This window comes from Nematostella vectensis, chromosome 8, assembly GCF_932526225.1.
Source record: "Nematostella vectensis chromosome 8, jaNemVect1.1, whole genome shotgun sequence".
NCBI lineage: Eukaryota > Metazoa > Cnidaria > Anthozoa > Actiniaria > Edwardsiidae > Nematostella > Nematostella vectensis.
The window spans coordinates 16,452,724-16,472,981 of NC_064041.1; the positions used below are offsets into that span (position 1 = coordinate 16,452,724).

A 20,258-nucleotide genomic window follows, 5' to 3' on the forward strand; every position below is an offset into this window, starting at 1 on the left:
TCCTAAACAGCACATAATAGGCATAGAAAGACTTCAAAACCATTTATCAATTGATAAATACATTGGTATTTGGCGAGAATATTTTAAAATGCTAACATTTTTCTCTTTATGAGACTAATCCGAATACCCGTGCCTCCCCTCCCTCGCGACAATTTTGGAAGTGGCGGCGAATTTGGAAAAGACATCACAGACTCACAAAAAAAATAGTACTTTGGGGAGATGCGACAACTGCATGGAATTAGGCCTAGGTGAGTGTACTGATTATAAATACGCTAGTTTCTGTAATGAGGTGCCAATTTGATTGATTTCTAAGAGGTGACTAAGGCCTTTCTTTGACTGTACACGCACAACCTCGAAAAACAAACACGAAGGCGAACATCGAACTAGACATATGTTCAAGATCTAGATAGATCTGTACTTTCTCACCGATTTTATTATAATTGATTTCTTCGAAGTTTATTTTGTTCTCTTCCAGGTCACACATTTTGGTCCCGAATGGATTTCAACGATGACTATTACTTATGCCCTAGTCAATTGGAACCCCCACCCCCATGGTCCCGGGGAAGAGTGGGGGATTAGACTTTGACCCTGTACAAAACTAAGAAAATTCCACACCCCCTCGGGATAAAACTGCAGTCAATTGCCCCTACCCCTCGGGATGCAAACTATAGGCAACAAATCATCTGAAATAAGCCTTCATCTTTTAAACCCAGTACACTTCAGTGAGCACACTTGTACCAATAACTATGAAGATAACAATAACTTTTAAAAAAATGGAAAAGTTAGTCATCTTCATCCGGCGTTATTTATCATTCATATTCGTTTTTGCACATTTCAACGTGCAGCTTGTCACACGCTGATACATGGAATTGCTTGCTACAAAAGAGAAAGCATCTCAAACCAGAGACTGACATGACTTTTGCCAAGGACATTTGCATCCCTATTCACTTGTCCCAAACCTCCAGGGTGGGGACAAGTCTAAGAGTAAAAAACTGTCAATCCCCCCACCCCCTGGGACAGATGTGGTGTGGGTTTCAAATTACTAGTGCATTATATTATTTAAGTTAGTTATTCGGCAACAATTTAAACTTTGATGTGACTTTTTAAAGATCTCCACTTCCGTGCCCCTTCCCCCAACCTCCACTTCGGTACCCATTCCCCCAACCTCCAACTCCGTACCCCTTTCCCAAACCTCCACCTCCGTACCCCTTCCCCCAACCTCCACTTCCGTAGCCCTTCCCCCAACCTCCACCTCCGTACCCCTTCCCCCAACCTCCACCTCCGTACCCCTTCCCCCAACCTCCACCTCCGTACCCCTTCCCCCAACCTCCACCCCCGTACCCCTTCCCCCAACCTCCACTTCTGTACCCCTTCCTCCAACCTCCACCTCCGTACCCCTTCCCCCAACCTCCACCTCTGTACCCCTTCCCCCAACCTCCACCTCCGTACCCCTTCCCCCAACCTCCACCTCCGTACCCCTTCCCCCAACCTCCACCTCAGTACCCCTTCCTCAAACCTCCACCCACCTTCTCCAACCTCATACTTACTCTTTTATCTGATGAAATAATAAGCTGATTACATAAAATTCCCCCAGCCCGCCATGACTTTAGTATATCACAACAAATCCTGAATTTCTGCAGGCACCACCCTTGAGGGAGGATGGAAGATCACAAGAGTGCTAGGCCATGGTGCATGTAGCACTGTCTATTCCGCTTGTCATCATGGTGATGTCAAACATGTCAAGGCTGTTGCAGTAAAAGTATTTAAGTCTAGTGATCAGTATGTAGATGCAGGAATAAATGAGCTACACATGCTGCAGAAATTAAGAGCATTGCAATCTACAGTCCAGCAGTACTTTGGTAATTAGTGACTAAAAAATCTTGTGACTTTTCGGGTGGCAAACTTGTGAGAAAATTTCTGTTACACAAAGAGCTTATTTTCTTTGAAACATATATATTCTTTATCACTCTCTTGTTTGAAGCTGCAGCCATTTCTGCTTTGTGTGTGCTTGCGTGCGTGTGTGTGCGTCTGAGTTTGCCACTCAAAAAGTCATGTGCCAGACCGTTTATTGAATAACATGTCCACCCAAAAGACAATGTTAGAAATGTCATGTGACTAATCATATCTCTCGTTTTCCTTGAAAGCACTGGTCACCTATTTGAACTGACCTTCTTCACAGGCAGTCCATAGTAATGGTGTGACACTCATCACAGGCAGTCCATAGTAATGGTGTGACACTCATCACAGGCAGTCCATAGTAATTGTGTGACACTCATCACAGGCAGTCCATAGTAATGGTGTGACACTCATCACAGGCAGTCCATAGTAATGGTGTGACACTCATCACAGGCAGTCCATAGTAATTGTGTGACACTCATCACAGGCAGTCCATAGTAATTGTGTGACACTCATCATAGACAGTCCATAGTAATTGTGTGACACTCATCACAGGCAGTCCATAGTAATTGTGTGACACTCATCACAGGCAGTCCATAGTAATGGTGTGACACTCATCACAGGCAGTCCATAGTAATTGTGTGACACTCATCACAGGCAGTCCATAGTAATGGTGTGACACTCATCACAGGCAGTCCATAGTGATGGTGTGACACTCATCACAGGCAGTCTATAGTAATGGTGTGACACTCATCACAGGCAGTCCATAGTAATGGTGTGACACTCATCACAGGCAGTCCATAGTAATTGTGTGACACTCATCACAGGCAGTCCATAGTAATTGTGTGACACTTGTCACAAGCAGTCCACAGTAATTGTGTGACACTCATCACAGGCAGTCCATAGTAATTGTGTGACACTCATCACAGGCAGTCCATAGTAATTGTGTGACACTCATCACAGGCAGTCTATAGTAATTGTGTGACACTTGTCACAAGCAGTCCATAGTAATTGTGTGACACTCATCACAGGCAGTCCATAGTAATGGTGTGACACTTGTAATGGTGTGACAGTCCAGATATTTTTCAGGTGCAGCAAGTAAATTATAATGATAAATCACATGTCATTTCTAACATTGGAAACATGTTTCTAGATGGACAACCTATTCAGCTCTTTTCATTATTATCACATTTTGTTGCACTTTGCAACAGCCCATTGTCTTGCCCCCCACAGTAGATCTACTTTTGACGTGAAACTAAGGAAGCCATAAATAAATTTAAGAAGCTTTACTGTGATGGCAATTATTCTGAGCTCTTGCCAACAATTTCCAAATGCTTTCTGGCCTCTGTTAGCCAATTCACATTTCATAACTAAATTTGAACCTTGTTCTCTTATTGGTTTGTAATATACTCCCTGATACTCTTTGTCACTCTCTAAGACTTTCATCTTCCATCCTTTTTTTTTTGTTCTCCTAGTCACCCTCCATGACTTTGTTTATTCAAATGACCATCTTTGCATCATCATGGAGCTACTGACCTGTAACCTGTATCACATAACCTTGAAGGCATGCCCAGAGGAACCTATCCCACTGTATGTCATCCAAAACTGCTGCCGTGATCTGGGGCAAGCCTTAGACTGTCTCAGGACCTTGGGGATCATCCATGGTGACATCAAGCCAACAAACATCATGTGGAATCCTGTAAAAGAAGTTTTCATTCTTGGGGATTTTGGACTGAGTTTCTATGAAGGAAAGCAGGTAAAGTAACAGTAGTGTTTGGAGTGGAAAGGGAAGGTTATGTGGGGAACGGAAAAGTTTATTTGAAGAGAGGGAAGGTTATGGTTAGAGAGGGAAGGTTATGGATGAAAAGAGGTGGTTATGGGTGGAGAGGGGAGGTTATGGGTGGAGAGGGAAGGTTATGGGTGGAGAGGGAAGGTTATGGGTGGAGAGGCAAGGTTATGGGTGGAGAGGGAAGGTTATAGGTGGAGAGGGAAGGTTATGGGTGTAGAGGGAAGGTTATAGGTGGAGAGGGAAGGTTATGGGGGGGTGGAAGGTTATGGGGGGAGAGAGAAGGTTATGGGTGGAGAGGGAAGGTTATGGGTGGAGAGGGAAGGTTATGGGTGGAGAGGGAAGGTTATAGGGGGAATTGAAGGTTATGGGTGGAGTGGGAAGGTCATGAGTGGAGAGGGAAGGTTATGGGTGGAAAGGGAAGGTTATGGGTGGAGAGGCAAGGTTATGGGGGGAGAGGGAAGGTTATGGGTGAAGAGGGGAGGTTATGGGTGGAGAGGGAAGGTTATGGGTGGAGAGGGAAGGTTGTGGTTGGAGAGGGAAGGTTGTGGTTGGAGAGGGAAGGTTGTGGATGGAGAGGGAAGGTTATGGAGAGAGGGAAGGTTATGGGTGGAGAGGGAAGGTTATGGGTGGAGAGGGAAGGTTATAGGGGGAGAGGGAAGGTTATGGGTGGAGAGGGAAGGTTATGGGTGGAGAGGCAAGGTTATGGATGGAGAGGGAAGGTTATGGGTGGAAAGGGAAGGTTATGGGTGGAGAGGGAAGGTTATGGGTGGAGAGGGAAGGTTATGAGTGGAGAGGGAAGGTTATGGGTGGAGAGGGAAGGTTGTGGATGGAGAGGGAAGGTTATGGATGAAGAGGGAAGGTAATAGAGAGAGGGAAGGTTATGGGTGGAGAGGGAAGGTTATGGGCGGAGAGGGAAGGTTATGGGTGGAGAGGGAGGGTTATGGGGAAGAGGGAAGGTTATGGGTGTAGAGGCAAGGTTATGGGTGAAGAGGGAAGGTTATGGAGAGAGGGAAGGTTATGAGTGGAGAGGGAAGGTTATGGAGAGAGGGAAGGTTATGGGTGAAGAGGGAAAGTTGTGGATTGAGAGGGAAGGTTATGGAGAGAGGGAAGTTTATGGAGAGAGGGAAGGTTATGGGTGAAGAGGGAAAGTTGTGGATTGAGAGGGAAGGTTATGGAGAGAGGGAAGTTTATTGGTGGAGAGGGAAGGTTATGGGCGAAGAGGTAAGGTTATGGAGAGAGGGAAGGTTATGGGTGGAGAGGGAAGGTTATGGAAAGAGGGAGGGTTATGGGGGAGAGGGAAGGTTATGGGTGAAGAGGGAAAGTTATGAGTGGAGGGCAGGTTCATGTGTGGGGTAAAGGGGGGGGGAGGCATGGGGTGAGGTTTCTGCTATAGTCTCCATATCTAATCCAGACTACTTTCCTTTCCTTAAGAAGAGCATTTAAATGTTTAATTTCTGCCACAGCCCTTACAGCCAATTCAGAGTGCTGGTTACCAGGCCCCAGAGGTCATGAGATGGAACTCAAAGCTGAAAGATCCAGCGAATCTGGAAGATATGGTAAAGCCTGCCTACAAAGCTTGGGTGTTCAAGTATTTAGCACAAGTTAACATTAGTTAGATTAGATTAACTAAGTCTATGTGCATAAAAAATAACCCACCAAAGCTCAACGTTTTGGATAAAGGGACCTCTGGCTTAACATAGTCACCTAGCCAGAGGTTAAATCCTGGTCCACTTGCTTAAAAGGCAAAGTCCATTCCACTGAGCTATCATGCTGCTATATATATATATATATAATGCGCGAGTGCAGGCGTTCATATAACAGTGCTCAATACATAGGTGTAGAGCGGGATATATCTTGGTTTGTAGGAAAAAAACATGCGAACTACCGTTTCATCTCTACAAGCCTGTTTCGTGGTTGCCCACTCATATATTATTATATAATTTAATTAAATTTCAATGTATTATATAATAATTTATAGTTATATATAGTGTCTGAGGTGACATAGTGGGGCTGGGCTTAATATTTGTGTTGTTTATCCACCTTTAGGCTGTTAAAGGGTGTGGCTTGGCCAGTGACATGTGGAGCCTTGGGTGCCTACTGTATTTTCTCTATAAGCGTCAGCATCTACCCGCATTACCATGGCAACAATCATGTAACAACTGCATGCAAGTAAGTATAAAGGGAGTCCATTTCTCCTCTACATTAAAACTACTTTCTCACAATGAAAATAGATCATGAATAGCAAATGATAAGTTTCATAATCATCATCGCCAGCATCATCACCATCATTGTCGTCGTCATCATCATCATCATCATCATCATCATGATCATCATCATCATCATCATCATCACCATCGTCGCTGCCGCCGTCATCGTCCCTTTCTTTATCACCATCATTGTCATTATCGTGGCTGTTGTTGGTGGTGGTTTCGTTGTTATTCAGTTTTCAATATCCAGCACATTGTAGCTGAAGCCTTGAACCAAATCCCCTAACTAACCCAGGTTTCCAAAAGATACTTTTTTTTCATTTTCATTGTCTTTTTGAGAAAATTACAACCCAGTGAAAGGGTAAAAATGAAAGCCTGGTAATTTTGTTGGCTTAAATCCTTTATTACTGAAATAGCAGATACACAATATCAAGATTCACAATAACAATCGAATATTATTTTATTCTTGTTTTCTGCTAGGGCAAGACTTGCCATAGTTTGTGTGATGTGTTTGAACCTCAATGCCCAACCAATAAGACCAGCATGTTGATACTTGAAGACTTGCTTGCAAGGTAACAGTTATAGAGAACTAAACATGCACCATTTTCTCAAGAGTGAAGCTTTATTTGAGAGGAAGTGTACCGTAATTGCTAAAATAAGCGTCTCCCTCTCCCAAATACGTGCCTTGCCTAAGAGAAAAAGGTATGAATAAGCACCTCCCCTGAATAAGCACCTCGCCTGAATAAGCACCTCCCCTGAATAAGCACCTCCCCTGAATAAGCACCTCGCCTGAATGAGCACCTCGCCTGAATAAGCACCTCACCTGAATATGCACCTCGCATGAATAAGCACCTCCCCTGAATAAGCACCTCCCCTGAATGAGCACCTCCCCTGAATAAGCACCTCGTCTGAATAAGCACCTCGCCTGAATATGCACCTCACCTGAATGAGCACCTCCTCTGAATAAGCACCTCCTCTGAATAAGCACCTCGTCTGAATAAGCACCTCGCCTGAATATGCACCTCACCTGAATGAGCACCTCCTCTGAATAAGCACCTCGTCTGAATAAGCACCTCGCCTGAATATGCACCTCACCTGAATATGCACCTCACCTTAGTAAACACCTCCTCTGAATAAGCACCTCGCCTGAATAAGCACCTCGTCTGAATAAGCACCTCCCCTGAATAAGCACCTCGCCTTAAGAAACACCTCCTCTGAATAAGCACCTCGTCTGAATAAGCACCTCGCCTGAATGAGCACCTCGTCTGAATAAGCACCTCCCCTGAATGAGCACCTCGTCTGAATAAGCACCTCGCCTGAATGAGCACCTCGCCTATTGTCAGTGCTACCATAACTTTTTATTAGTGAAAGCTTGTTTTGTATGGTATAAAAGGGAGTTTCAAATATAAGCACCACACATATAAGTGCCTTGCCCTGCCATTCGAGCAGTTAATTTTGGAGGAATAGGGGCATATTTTAGGGGGTAGGGTGTGGTCACACATTGGGGTAGGGTGTGGTCACACATTGGGGTAGGGTGTGGTCACACATTGGGGGTAGGGTGTGGTCACACATTTGGGGTAGGGTGTTGTCGCACATTGGGGTAGGTTGTGGTCACACATTTGGGGTAGGGTGTGGTCACACATTGGGGCTAGGGTGTGGTCACACATTGGGGGTAGGTGTGGTCACACATTGGGGCTAGGGTGTGGTCACACATTGGGGCTAGGGTGTGGTCACACACTGGGGGTAGGTGTGGTCACACATTGGGGCTAGGGTGTGGTCACACATTAGGGGTAGGGTGTGGTCACACATAGGGGGAGGGTTTGGTCACACATTGGGGGTAGTGAAGACACGCCTTCATCTCCCACAACCTTTCTCTCGATCCATGCCCCAGTATCTCCCCTGATTCTAGTAGCTTACTAACTGCGATAGCTAAGTGACACAGTCTTCTCTTCTCGAGCCAGTGGACCAGGGCTCAATCCCAGGTCAAGCCGAATTTTTTCAAAGGTTTATAAACCTGGCTCTTTACATTGGTGACTGTTGATCCCTCGGCTCTCAGATAAGGACGTTAAGCTGGGGATGCTGTCTCTCCAAACACACTGCATTTAGGGGGAACGTAAAAGAAGGAAGGCTTGCCCGTGTTACCATCTTCAGTGACAATGCTTACACATTAACTCAAATTCATAAACTGCTTTGCTCAAGTGTAAACCACAACATCTACTGTTACCAGTACGCTCATGTCTTCTGTTACTAGGCGCTCTTAAGTGTTAACCACGGCGTCTTCTGTTACAAGGGCGCTCGTAAAACCTCTAATTTTCACTATTTTTTATGTTGAACTCAATTTTTTTAAAAAGAAGCTTATCCCTTTCGTTTATTATTCTATTTTCATGTACTTTTCATGTACCGCCTGTAATCAACAAAAAAGGACCCCTGACAACGCTTTGTTTGTTTTGGGACAAGGTGGTTGCTATGAGAATATCTTTGAATCTAAAAACGCTAAAGACAAAAAAAACTTCGATCCGCAGTCCGAGGACATTCCTAATCCCTTATTCCATTGCTGATTTTCCAGTCCCGTGAGCCTTTGCACTCCCCAAGCCATGTAAATACCACGAGTATTTCTCGTTTTTACTGAAATGGATTCTTCGAAAGAAGCTAAAAAGTTTCGGAGTATTAAGAGAAAGAAGAGAAAGGTTTTTCACGGCAAAAATCGTTGGGAAATCGCTAACAGCAGGCCAGAAACTACTGCTGAACAAGACGACTCTGCCTCGGAAGTAAGCCATGTTGTCCCGAGCGAAGGTCAAGCTGAAGCAATGTGGTGATCTCGACCCCGCAAACTAAGGATAAGACGCCACAAGAAGCACGCAATATCTCAGCTGAGAAACTGAGAAACACTCCCTTTCGTGAATTAGAACGTGAAGCAGGGAATTTGACTCGTTCGAAGGCAAGAAAACTTGGACTTGGCTCGAGCACAAAGAAAGCCACTAAAGCACATGGCTTCAAGCTTCAAGACTCTTCCCTCTTGTCCGAGACCATTGTCAAGGCTGCTATTTGTAGCTCATGAAGAAGAAAAGACAGCAAGCTCCAACTATGCCAAGAGGATGGACAGAGAAATGGACTAGCAGAAAAGTTGTTTTTGCTCTGTGATTGTTGTGGTCATAAAACTGTACTCGACACCAGCAAGAAAATAGGGGGAGGGGAGGTGGCGCCTTCGAAGTAAATAGGCGATCGGTTCTCGCCTCTACGTCTATGGGTCTAGCAGGACTAACCAAGTTCTGTGGGGAAATGAACTTAGCTCCCGCTGTAACCAAAAAGGCCTACAATGACCATTTGATTTTGATAGAGAAAGAGGCTATTGAGACTGCTGAAAAGCTAATGCGCGATGGGGCTAACAGGCTGTGGGACCTGAGAAAATACACACTCTAGCAGATGGGACCAGAGTGGCAGACGTGGCGGTTTCAGTCGAAGGAACGTGGCAGAAGCGGGGTCATTCATCAAAGCTGGGAGTTGTGTTTGTTATTTCTGTAGACACTGGTGAGATCCTAGACTACGAGGTTAAGTCCCTTGTGTGTCAAGGGTGCAAGTCACATGAGAGATTTGACAGGGACAGCGAGGCCTATAATGAGTGGAAGGCTACACATATCTGTGGTATAAACCATGATGGCTCCTCTGAAGCCATGGATGCAGGGGCCATAGATATCTTCAAGAGAAGCATTGAGATGCGTGGACTGCTATATACAATTTTTGTTGGGGACGGCGACAGCAGTTGCTATGGTAGTGTGCGAGATGCCATGAAAGACCAGTATGATGTAGTGAAGGAGAAGTGTGTGGGCCATGTCCAAAAGAGAATGGGGTCTGCCCTTCGAAGATACAAAATGGAAATGAAAGGGAGAAAGCTCTCAGACGGGAAAATTGTGGGGGCCAGGGAAGATTGACTGAGAAACAATGTGACAAAATCCAAAACTACTATGGTGACGCCATACGAAATAACCCTGGTGATAAGGCTGGTATGGTCAAGGCAATCTGAGCCATATTTTATCATAAAATTGATGGAGGAGATGTGGCACTAGAGCAGCAGCACAAGTTCTGCCATAAAGAAGCAGGCACATGGTGCTCATTCTGGAAGGATAAAACAGGAGGGGACACATGAATATGAGGATGTGGTCCGCCTCCCAGAGGTTTTTCTCTATGAGCTTGAGCCAATCTTTGTAAGGTTGACCAATGATGATCTGCTGGGTAGATGTTTAAAGGGCCTCACCCAAAATCAGAACGAGGCAGTCAATGGGCAGCTATGGCTCAACTGCCCTAAGAACAAGTTCTGTGGCAAGCGAAAACTTGTCATTGCTGTGTGTCAGACAGTTAGAGTCTCGAATACAGGGGCTGCAAGCAAGGGTGTTTTATTAAAGTTTTGTGGTGTAGCCCCTGGGCAGAACACTTTAGAGGCCTTGCGGAGGCAAGATAGCAAACGGGTTAAGAATGCTGCCTATAAAGTCAGCGTAAAGTACCAGAAGAGGAGACGAGAACTTAGGGCAAACAAAAAGTCAAAGGTAGACAAGAAGGCCAACTCTTCAGGGAAGTTTGGTCTAAGCTCTAAACCAGAGAGAAAGCAAGGAAAACAGGGTAAGAGGAAAGTAGAGACAGAAGCAGAACCAGAGTCAGTAGTAGAGCCAGAACTTACTTACTCCACTTGCCCTGATGTTCCTCTTACTGTATAGCCCCAGTGCCTGTTCTTCAGGTTATCCAGAAGAGACCAAAAACTAAGAAAAAGGCAAAAAGAGCAAAACTCTCCTAATAAGTGTACTTTTTTTACATTATCCAACTTACCTTAGGTAGTGTAATATAACTTGAGTGAGTTATTTAAACATTACTAAATGTAGACACATTTTTCCCCCAATATCTTGTTCCTTATCTTTCAAGTGAATTTTCTCATTTTGTGTGTTTGCTAGGAAAAACACTGATAAAAAGAAAGGGATTTAACATTTTCTCTTAAGATTTTCAGGGGTTATCCCTTTAATTGAGTTACTTGCAATGAATGAAGGATTTTGTGTCAAAGGCAATCCTGTGCCGGTTGCTATGGAAACTCATTTTTTTAGTAATTGGCAACTTAAAAATAAAAAAATAATAATTTTCCTTTATTTATTGCATAGAATACCCGTAATTGAACATATGTACAAAGTTTAAAACCGATATAATAAATTTAGACAGAGATATTAATGAAAAGGGAAATGTCAGCTCTATTAAAGGGGCGTTACCATGGAGACAAAGTAAATAAGCCATTCTAAAGCTACATAGCCCTGTTGTGCTATTTAATGTCTTCATGTGTTACAAATTTGGCGTTGTTTGGGTAAATACTCAGCAAATTATTATTTTTTTTTTATATTTATACAAATTAAGGGTTAACCACTACCTTAAGTGTTAACCTTGGTGTCTTTTGTTACCAGGGCACTCTTAAGTGTTAACCACGGCGTCTTCTGTTACCAGGGCGCTCTTAAGTGTTAACCTTGGTGTCTTCTGTTACCAGGGCGCTCTTAAGTGTTAACCTTGGTGTCTTCTGTTACCAGGGCGCTCCTAACTGCTAACCTTAATGCCTTCTGTTACCAGCGCGCTCATGTCTTCTGTTACCAGGGCGCTCCTAACTGTTAACCTTGGTGTCTTCTGTTACCAGGGCGCTCTTAAGTGTTAACCTTGGTGTCTTGTTTCCAGGGCGCTCAAGTGTTCTCCCGCTGCAAGGATCACACCAGATGCTCTTCTCTCTCATCCGTTTTTACAAGGCCTGCTACAAAGTAAGACCTTGAGATATTCACATGCTAAAAGAACATTGAAGCTAACAACGCCCGTAGATCCGAAGGCTAAAAGAGCATCGAAGTTAACAACGCCCGTTGATCCGAACGCTAAAAGAGCATTGTAGATAACGACACCCGTAGATCCGAACGCTAAAAGAGCATCGTAGTTAACGACACCCGTTGATCCGAACGCTAAAAGAGCATCGTAGTTAACGACACCCGTTGATCCGAACGCTAAAAGAGCATCGAAGTTAACGACACCCGTTGATCCGAACGCTAAAAGAGCATCGTAGTTAACGACACCCGTTGATCCGAACGCTAAAAGAGCATCGAAGTTAACGACACCCGTAGATCCGAACGCTAAAAGAGCATCGAAGTTAACGACACCCGTAGATCCGAACGCTAAAAATGCATGTAGTTAACAGCACCCATAGATCCGAACGCTAAAAGGTTATTCGAGTTCGCCTCCCCCGGCGGGAGCGATCACGCTTTCGCGAGAGGCGTGAGCTGCTCGCTGGGGAGTGGCGAACAAGGGGTGCTGCCCAATGCCCCTAGTCCCCAACTCGGTAGGTTTCGGCCTTAGCAGGGGCAGCATCCGCATGAGGTGTTCTTCAAAATTATTTATACACTAGTTATGTACCTAAATCTTGACCATGTGGGAGGCAGCAGATCACAAGGTGTAGTAGATTTCACCCCATCTTTGGATGTTATAACTAGACCTTGATTTGGGAGTGTCAATGCTTATAAACAAGTACATTCATACAAACATAACTACAGATATACTAATAAACATGCACAAAATATAATTTAAACGGTCATAACAAATCTAGGTTAAGCTATGTTTAAGGATATAATTTCGGCGATATTTTTGCCTGAACTAATAGGAAATGTTTATCTGGAGAAGGAAATTTGCTCGTTACCTTTTATTCTCAACTATTTCAGAAAATATCATTTTTCCTTCTTATCTGTGACGAGTGACCTGCGCTCTTTAGGCCAGGAATTCACGAGGTTTGCGCAGACATTATGTGACTGTCTCGTCCCAGTCTTTCCCGACCTCTGTGATATAAAGATTTCAAATAGAAACGATCGTCGAGTGAAAACGCTATGGAGAATGTTTAGACAGCGAGAATTAATGCTAAACTTTATGATACCTGGCTACTGGCTAGTTCTAAAGGAGTCGAGGTGAAAGTTTAGACAGCGAGAATTAATGCTAAACTTTAGGATACCTGGCTACTGGCTAGTTCTAAAGGAGTCGAGGTGAATGTTTAGACAGCGAGAATTAATGCTAAACTTTAGGATACCTGGCTACTGGCTAGTTCTAAAGGAGTCGAGGTGTGAAGTCCCATTGTGATTTCCTTTTGGAATGGTATTCTGGAGATGCTCCTACCCTGGGTGTTCATAATGTTCATAGTTAGTAGTACTATGTGTTGATGTGGTTTGTGACTTGTTTTACCGCCTCGGCAATCAATCGTTTGAACAAAGCAAACTCAGACATCCTGAGATCGTTTGAGTGATTATCGAAATGTTTAGGCCGTTCAAGGGCGAGGAAAACGTTTGTACGATAAACAGACGTGTCTATTATTTATGCTGATCATTTGGTGAGACTATTTTAAAATTAAGATAAAAAATGTGATCAAATTTTTTCGGGGAAAAAAAAAAGGATTTTTATGCCTTTGCAGTATCTCCACGGGACGTTTATTGACGGATTTGGCTACATACCGGAGTGATCTAGCTTATGCTTTATAGTTTTGTCTCCAAATAGCACCTCTATTGAGAACCGAAAAGGGGACCTTGTGATGTAGTGTTGGGGGGGTGTTCGCTCCCCTTGCACACCCCACCCCCCTGGGTACAAGCCTGCTAACGGGTTCGCCCGAATCTAGTTGAATACTTTTCCGTAACGCGGTCGAACATGAACTAGTGAAGGCACGCTCTATAACGGGTTGTCACGCTCCATATCGTGTTTGCACGCTCTATAACGTGTTGTCACGCTCTATAACATGTCACTCTCCATAACGTGTTTTCACGCTCTATAACGTGTTGTCACCCTCTATAACATGTTGTCACGCTCCATATCGTGTTTTCACGCTCTATAACGTGTTGTCACGCTCCATAACGGGTTGTCACGCTCTATAACGTGTTGTCACGCTCTATAACGTGTTTCTCGCTCTATAACATGTTGTCACGCTTTTCTATTCACGGTTCGTTTTTTTTTTTTGCCCCAGTTCCTAGCTTGCGTTACTAGGTATCTGTGAGGTTGTTCAACGTGTTGTCACGCTTTTCTATTCACGTTTCGTTTTTTTCGCCCCAGTTATTAGCTTGCGTTACTAGGTTTCTGTGAGGCTGTGTAACGTGTTGTCACGCTTTTCTATTAACGGTTTGTTATTTTTGCCCCAGTTACTAGCTTGCGTTACTAGGTATAACGTGAGCTTGTGTAAAGTGTTTCAGGGCCGTAGCAGGGGGCGCGTGCCCCCCCCCCCCCCCCCCCAATATATAAGGAAATGACCAGTGGTGGGGTGTGGCTGTACCACCCAATATTTTCTTAATGTTTCTTTTCTATTCACGGTTGTTTTGTGCTCTAGTTCCTAGCTTGAGCGACTTATTGTTGCTACCTACTAAAGTGTTACAGCTGACCAACATGTTTGCGGATGCAAGTGAGCTCATTGACTCTGAAGAGGACTATGAAGGTCAGTGGACAGGGGAGGGGAGGGGAGGGGAGGGGAGGGGAGGGGGGGGGGAGGGGAGGGGAGAGGAAGGGGCTGGAATGAATGGGCAGGGGTGATATTGGAGGTGAGGGAATGAGAGGGGGGTTAGAGGGGGGGGGGAATGTGAGGGGGGAAGGAGTGTGAGAGGGAGGGGTGAGAGGGAGGTGGTATGGGAGGGGGTGAGAAAAAGGGAAGGTAAGTGAGAGGGAGGGAAGGGGAGCGAGAGGGAGGGTATTGGAATGAGAGGGAGATAGTGAGAGGGAGGAAAGTGAGAGGTAGGGGAGTGAGGGGGAGGGGAGTGAGAGGGAGGGGAGTGAGAGGGAGGAAAGTGAGAGGGAGGGGAGTGAGAGGGAGGGGAGTGAGAGGGAGGGGAGTGAGAGGGAGGGGAGCGAGAGGGTGGGGAGTGAGAGGGAGGGGAGTGAGAGGGAGGAAAGTGAGAGGGAGGAAAGTGAGAGGGAGGGGAGTGAGAGGGAGGGGAGTGAGAGGGAGGGGAGCGAGAGGGTGGGGAGTGAGAGGGAGGGGAGTGAGAGGGAGGAAAGTGAGAGGGAGGAAAGTGAGAGGGAGGAAAGTGAGAGGGAGGGGAGTGAGAGGGAGGGGAGTGAGAGGGAGGGGAGTGAGAGGGAGGGGAGTGAGAGGGAGGGGAGTGAGAGGGAGGGGAGTGAGAGGGAGGAAAGTGAGAGGAAGGTAGTGAGAGGGAGGAAAGTGAGAGGGAGGGAGGGAGAGGAGGGGAGGTAAGTGAGAGGGAGGGAGTGAGGGAGGTAGAAAAGTGAGATGGAGGAGGGTGATGGGGGAAGATGGGAGGGAGGGAGTCAGAGGGAGGGGGAGAGAGGGGAGTGGGAGGGAGAGGAGTGAGAGGGAGGGATGTAGTGAGAGGGAGGGGGGAATGAGAGGAAAGGGAGTGAAAGGGGAATGTGTGACGGAGGGAGTGAGAAGGAGGGGAGATAAGTGAGAGGGAGGGGTGGGAGAGGGAGAGAGGGGAGTGAGAGGGAAGGGAATGAAAGGGGAATGTTTTTCGAAGTCCTTTAATAGATTTCTCTTAGAAATAGGTATGGGGTAGTACATAAGTGTTTTTTTACATGTAATAATGCCAGGATGTCTATGGCAGATTTTGTAAAAGATATTCGAGAGAAGTGTTCAACTTTTGGTGATGTCACTTCACTGCGCATACCATATATGGAGAGCAAGCAATGGGTGTCGTGTATGGGAAAGGTGAGGCCTGTCATTGCTCTCTTTCAGTATAAATTGATTATGAAGGAAATGGTGAGGATGTGGGTTATGATGATGATGATAATGATTACATCAGACCACCTAAGCACCTCCCCCTGGCTAAAAGCAATGATGGTGGTGGTGATGGTGATGATGATGGTGATGATGATGGTGATGATGGTGGTGGTGGTGGTGTTGTTGGCGGCGGCGGCTGCGATGGCGGTGGTGATGGTGGTGGGTGGTGGGTGGTGGTGGTGGTGATGATGGTGATGATGGTGATGATGGTGGTGGTGATGGTGATGGTGATGGTGATGGTGATGGTGATGGTGATGGTGATGGTGATGGTGATGGTGATGGTGATGGTGATGGTGATGGTGATGACTAGTAAGCTCGCGATCTAATCACATACATCCAACGTTCTATTGCTTCCAGGTGTTCGTTGTATTTGAAGATGCGTCAGCCTGCGAGCTAGCCGCACAAAGCCTGACGGGTATTACCTTCAATTGTAGGACAGTTATCTCAAGTTATTTCCCTTTGCGGGAGTTCTGTCAAAACCGGTTTTATTGACAAGTCCGGCCGGTTTGTAATGGTATCACTAGCGTCCGCTCTTCCAACAATCAACGAGGACATTAAAAGCTATTTCAACAGTGGTTTTGTTCACTAAATATCCTATTCTATTGAATTCCATTCAACAAATTGTTTCCCTTAATCTAATTGTCTGTTATTTTCGAACGGATTCATTCTTTGTTTCGATCGAGAATCGTAGGTCTCTTGTTGCCGCCATCTTTGATTTGTATCGAAGAGGATCATGGGTAACTTAAGCCTAAACTGTACAGAGATGTCTTCCTGATCAAAAATAGCGTCTTCAGCAAAGAAAATAGGTAAAGGAAACCTTGTTCAGTAGTGTTCTATCGTTTTTATTGTTTGTTTGTTTTTTTCATGAGGGGTGACAATTGTCGTTGTATTTTACTCTGTGCAAAGTAGCAGTAGCCATTATTAGCCATTAGTCTATGCATCGAAGCCCTAGCCGCCAAGCACAGCCTTCTACTTTAAAGTTATTGAAACCCCTGCATACAAATTTTAAAGTCTATTTCATTAATGTTTCTTTCTTGGCTATTTAACGGTGTCCTGATTGAGAGATTGATTTCCTTGGTCTTTTGTGGCGGCCTACCTACCTACCTACCAACCTACATACATACATATGGTTTATTTAGACACGGTTAAAATCATAAGTTAAAAATATATATCTAAAACATGCATGAATTAACCTATACCGGTTTACATAATTGCGTGTGATTGCCCTTAAAATAAGGCCCCAGGAAACCTCTTATTTCACTGCCGCAGACATTTATGCATGCTCGCCCACGTCTCCCATTGACCGTATTTAAAAAGCCCCCCCCCCCCCCCCCAAAAAAAAAAAAAAAAAAAAAAAATATGTGATGAAATTTTAAACAATTTTTTTTTTGGCCGTCACGCCAGAGAGCGACGAAAAATGAAATCTTTCAACCTGACATAGAAACTTTCGAGATGATTCGTAACAGCTGAATAACTTGTTTGTTGTTGTTATTTTGCCACCAAAAGCCGGAGCGCGCGTGGGTTTATTAACTCAAAAGTGCCTCACGTGATTTCAAAGTGCAAGTGGCATATTTTGATGGGAAAGCAAAAAAAGTAACTTCTCGTTAAATATTTGCGTTATCTCATTTCCATGCACTTTTTTCCGTCATGTCACTTTGTCATTCCTAATAGTAAGCAAATAAAGAAACATCATAAAGCAGACTTTCACTTCCACATTGTAAACATTGCATATTACTCTAGTTGTCAATATTCTGAGAACTCTCGTCCGCTTCCTTCCGTCATTCAAACTATCAGAATAAAATTGGGTCTTTTTTGATTGGCCAGCGCTATGCGAAGAGGTGGCGAAAACAATCCCAGTACTGGCCAATAAAACGCGGCGTTTTATCTTCGGCGAATGTTCGCTGAATATTGATATCTTCGGCGAGAGTTCGCTGAACCCTGCACGTTATTCAAAGCAAGTTGTCACTTTCATAGACATAAAATTGTAGCATTTTATATGTGAAAAGCCAAGCTGTGTCAACCTTTGGTGATTATATTGTCATCTTGTTCGCTCTCTCATCCGTTCTTGAGTAAGATTATCTGCTGTGTGCCGTGTTTTGTTGACTGTGTACTAATATTTCAGTATGATGTTTCATATCTAATGGGAGTACTGTATAAGATCTGAAATAGACCTCTGTTTCTCGTTTTTTTTACCGGACTACGTTTTTTTTTTACCATCTTTACTCTAAAAGTCAGCATATCTCATAAGGGTTTCCCCTATGGTCCAATACCTATTGCCTTTCCCACGAAGTGTTGTTTTTTTTTCACTCCTTAGAATTTTTTTTCGAGAAGACAGAAGACGTTCCATGTTTTAATCTGATTTTTTTGGGTCTTATAAAAGCAGATTTATGTCGGCTATCAATCAAAGGGGAGATTAAACCTGTAGATGTTTTATGATGTGCATGATAAGCCGATCCAAGGTTATAGACTCCAAAAGATGTGATAAAAATAAATGAAATTCAACAATGCCACAGCTTTTTCTTAGAGAATGAACGTTTCTAACTGTGACGAACAATAGACCTGAATATTTGTAATAGTGTACCAATACAAACAAACGAAAAACTGCATCCATGAATTTATTATTTTCGTTTTGTAAAACCGATAAACTAATTAACTTAAAGCTGAAATTTACTCCTGATAGTAAAAAAAATATCAATTGTGCTTTTCCAGAAAGACCGTTTTAACAAACTCAACTCTTATCTTTGCTAAAAATTTCATGAATATCGAGTTCGCGCTCCGGGTCATCCTCTCCCAACTCCTTGCACCGTCTCCTAAGTTTCCTGACGTACCGCGCTTTCTTCGCCTCTTCTAACAAGTCTTCCATAGGCGGTAGTAAATACACAGTCCTCGGTAGGCCATCAGGCGGGACATGCATGTATGGGGTTATATCACCATCATCTTTAGACATGTGTTTTCCCGCCAGGCGATTCTGTATACGATCCCTCGCAGCCTCTAAATCCGTAACTAAACAGGACTCCGATTTAGAGATTTCCCTAGACTCTGGTCTTAGTGAACTTTCCTCGAAAATATTCTCTCGGTCAAGGCTTTGAGCAGGAGATATGGAGATACCTACGGGAGACGCCGCGCGCTGCTTACTTTCCGCTGTCTTCACAATGCTCGCATTATTTTGAATAAGACATTTGTTTTTTAATTCCTTGGCATCTTTAGTCTGTTTGTCGTCAGGTACCACAGAGAGTGGCTCAGTATTGTTAATGACTGCCAGGTTTGTATTTCTGAGTGTTATATCGGGTAGGTTCAGTAACCCATTTTCCTGGGCCGTGTGTTTACTATTGCCCTCTTGACTCCGTGATTTTGCGACTACATGTCGTTTCCTTGTTTCCCTCCTCTCACTTCGCCTTGCTCCTTTTCCGTCCCCGTCCACTACAAAATAACCCGAGTTCTGCTTGATGCCTCTTAACTCGTGCTTTAACATCCGCATCTCGTAATTCATTGAACTTAAATTCGTATTCTCTTGCCCTCGGATGTATCCCTTTCGCAACCTCAGTCTATTATTTGCTCGTTTGTTGTCCGTCCGCGCTAAGCTTTCTTTATAATCCAGTTTCTCTGCTGAAAAGTCCGGAATCGCCGGCCTTCGCGGACTTTTCTCGGCCATTTGTTGTTTTTGAACGGCCTTCTTGTAGTTCGCAAAATATTATTTTTGCTGGGACCCCCAACGTGTAGCTATCTTTGAGTGATGACCGATTGGTCTGGGTTACTTAGCATTACAATATCGAGGTGGAGTTTCTACTTAAACAATACGAACAACACCACAGTTGATCACAACAAACACCATACGATAAATTTGTTAAAAGAAAGGAGGGATTTGTGGGCGATTTAATTGCATTGAGTTTAAGGATTTAGACTAATTTAGAAACGTCAAAATGGCCATATAATTCAGGCCAATTAAAACACCTTTACAAAACTCTAGCAGACGTTTAGACTTTGGATAAACAGAGACAGAACTTGTTTGCATTATTCTGCTTTTTTTGTATGTTGTTAAAAAAACTTAAGTGAATCTGTCTGCTCTTCAGCATATTATTCGCTGATACATACAAAAATGATTAAAAAAATAATTTGTTTTAAGTTCTTTTTCGGACCCGACAAAGATTGGAATGTTGATTATTTCAATTCCCCAGTTTTCATTAAACCTTTTTGATCAGCAGAAAACCGGGGGGAGGGGGGTGTAATTGTTCATAGTTATTGCCTCTTATTTCGTGGCTTACCAATGGTGCTACTTCACTCATCCGAGGTATAGCTAATCGTGTAAAATGTATTTTACGCGTGGACGCAACACGGTCAGCTCGATGGGGTATGTACGTAGAAAGCGAATAATTTTTCTACTTAATATTCTGTGTTTTTGCTGCCAAAGTGCGAAGGTCGTGTGTCGAATATAAAACCTTTTTCTAGGTATCATTCGGATTTATGACTTCGATATCTTGCCTCGATCCAGGCGAATGTTCTCTATTCAGTTTAGTTTTTCTTCATCAGAATAAATATTTCTCCGCTCTTCAACTATCGTAGACAATTTTTTTCCGGTCATGGTCTACCTGTACCAAAGGATAATGAG

General features: G+C 44.1%; 2 protein-coding genes across 2 annotated transcripts; one reads left to right on the forward strand and one right to left on the reverse strand.

Annotated features, from left to right (window-relative positions):
* The first annotated feature begins 56 nt into the window (after positions 1–56).
* LOC5507961 (serine/threonine-protein kinase Kist) lies at positions 57–16,227 on the forward strand. The gene is made up of 10 exons (XM_001628531.3): positions 57–248; positions 1,641–1,859; positions 3,372–3,652; positions 5,149–5,241; positions 5,732–5,854; positions 6,373–6,464; positions 11,590–11,669; positions 14,249–14,353; positions 15,477–15,580; positions 16,010–16,227. Exons 1-10 carry the CDS (start codon positions 233–235, stop codon positions 16,142–16,144), a joined length of 1,248 nt encoding a protein of 415 aa, XP_001628581.3. The 5' UTR covers positions 57–232; the 3' UTR covers positions 16,145–16,227.
* Positions 16,228–18,254: 2,027 nt separating this feature from the next.
* Positions 18,255–20,185, reverse strand: LOC116615068. The gene has a single exon (XM_032376709.2). It carries the CDS (start codon positions 19,302–19,304, stop codon positions 18,381–18,383), a length of 924 nt encoding a protein of 307 aa, XP_032232600.1. The 5' UTR covers positions 19,305–20,185; the 3' UTR covers positions 18,255–18,380.
* Positions 20,186–20,258: the final 73 nt, after the last annotated feature.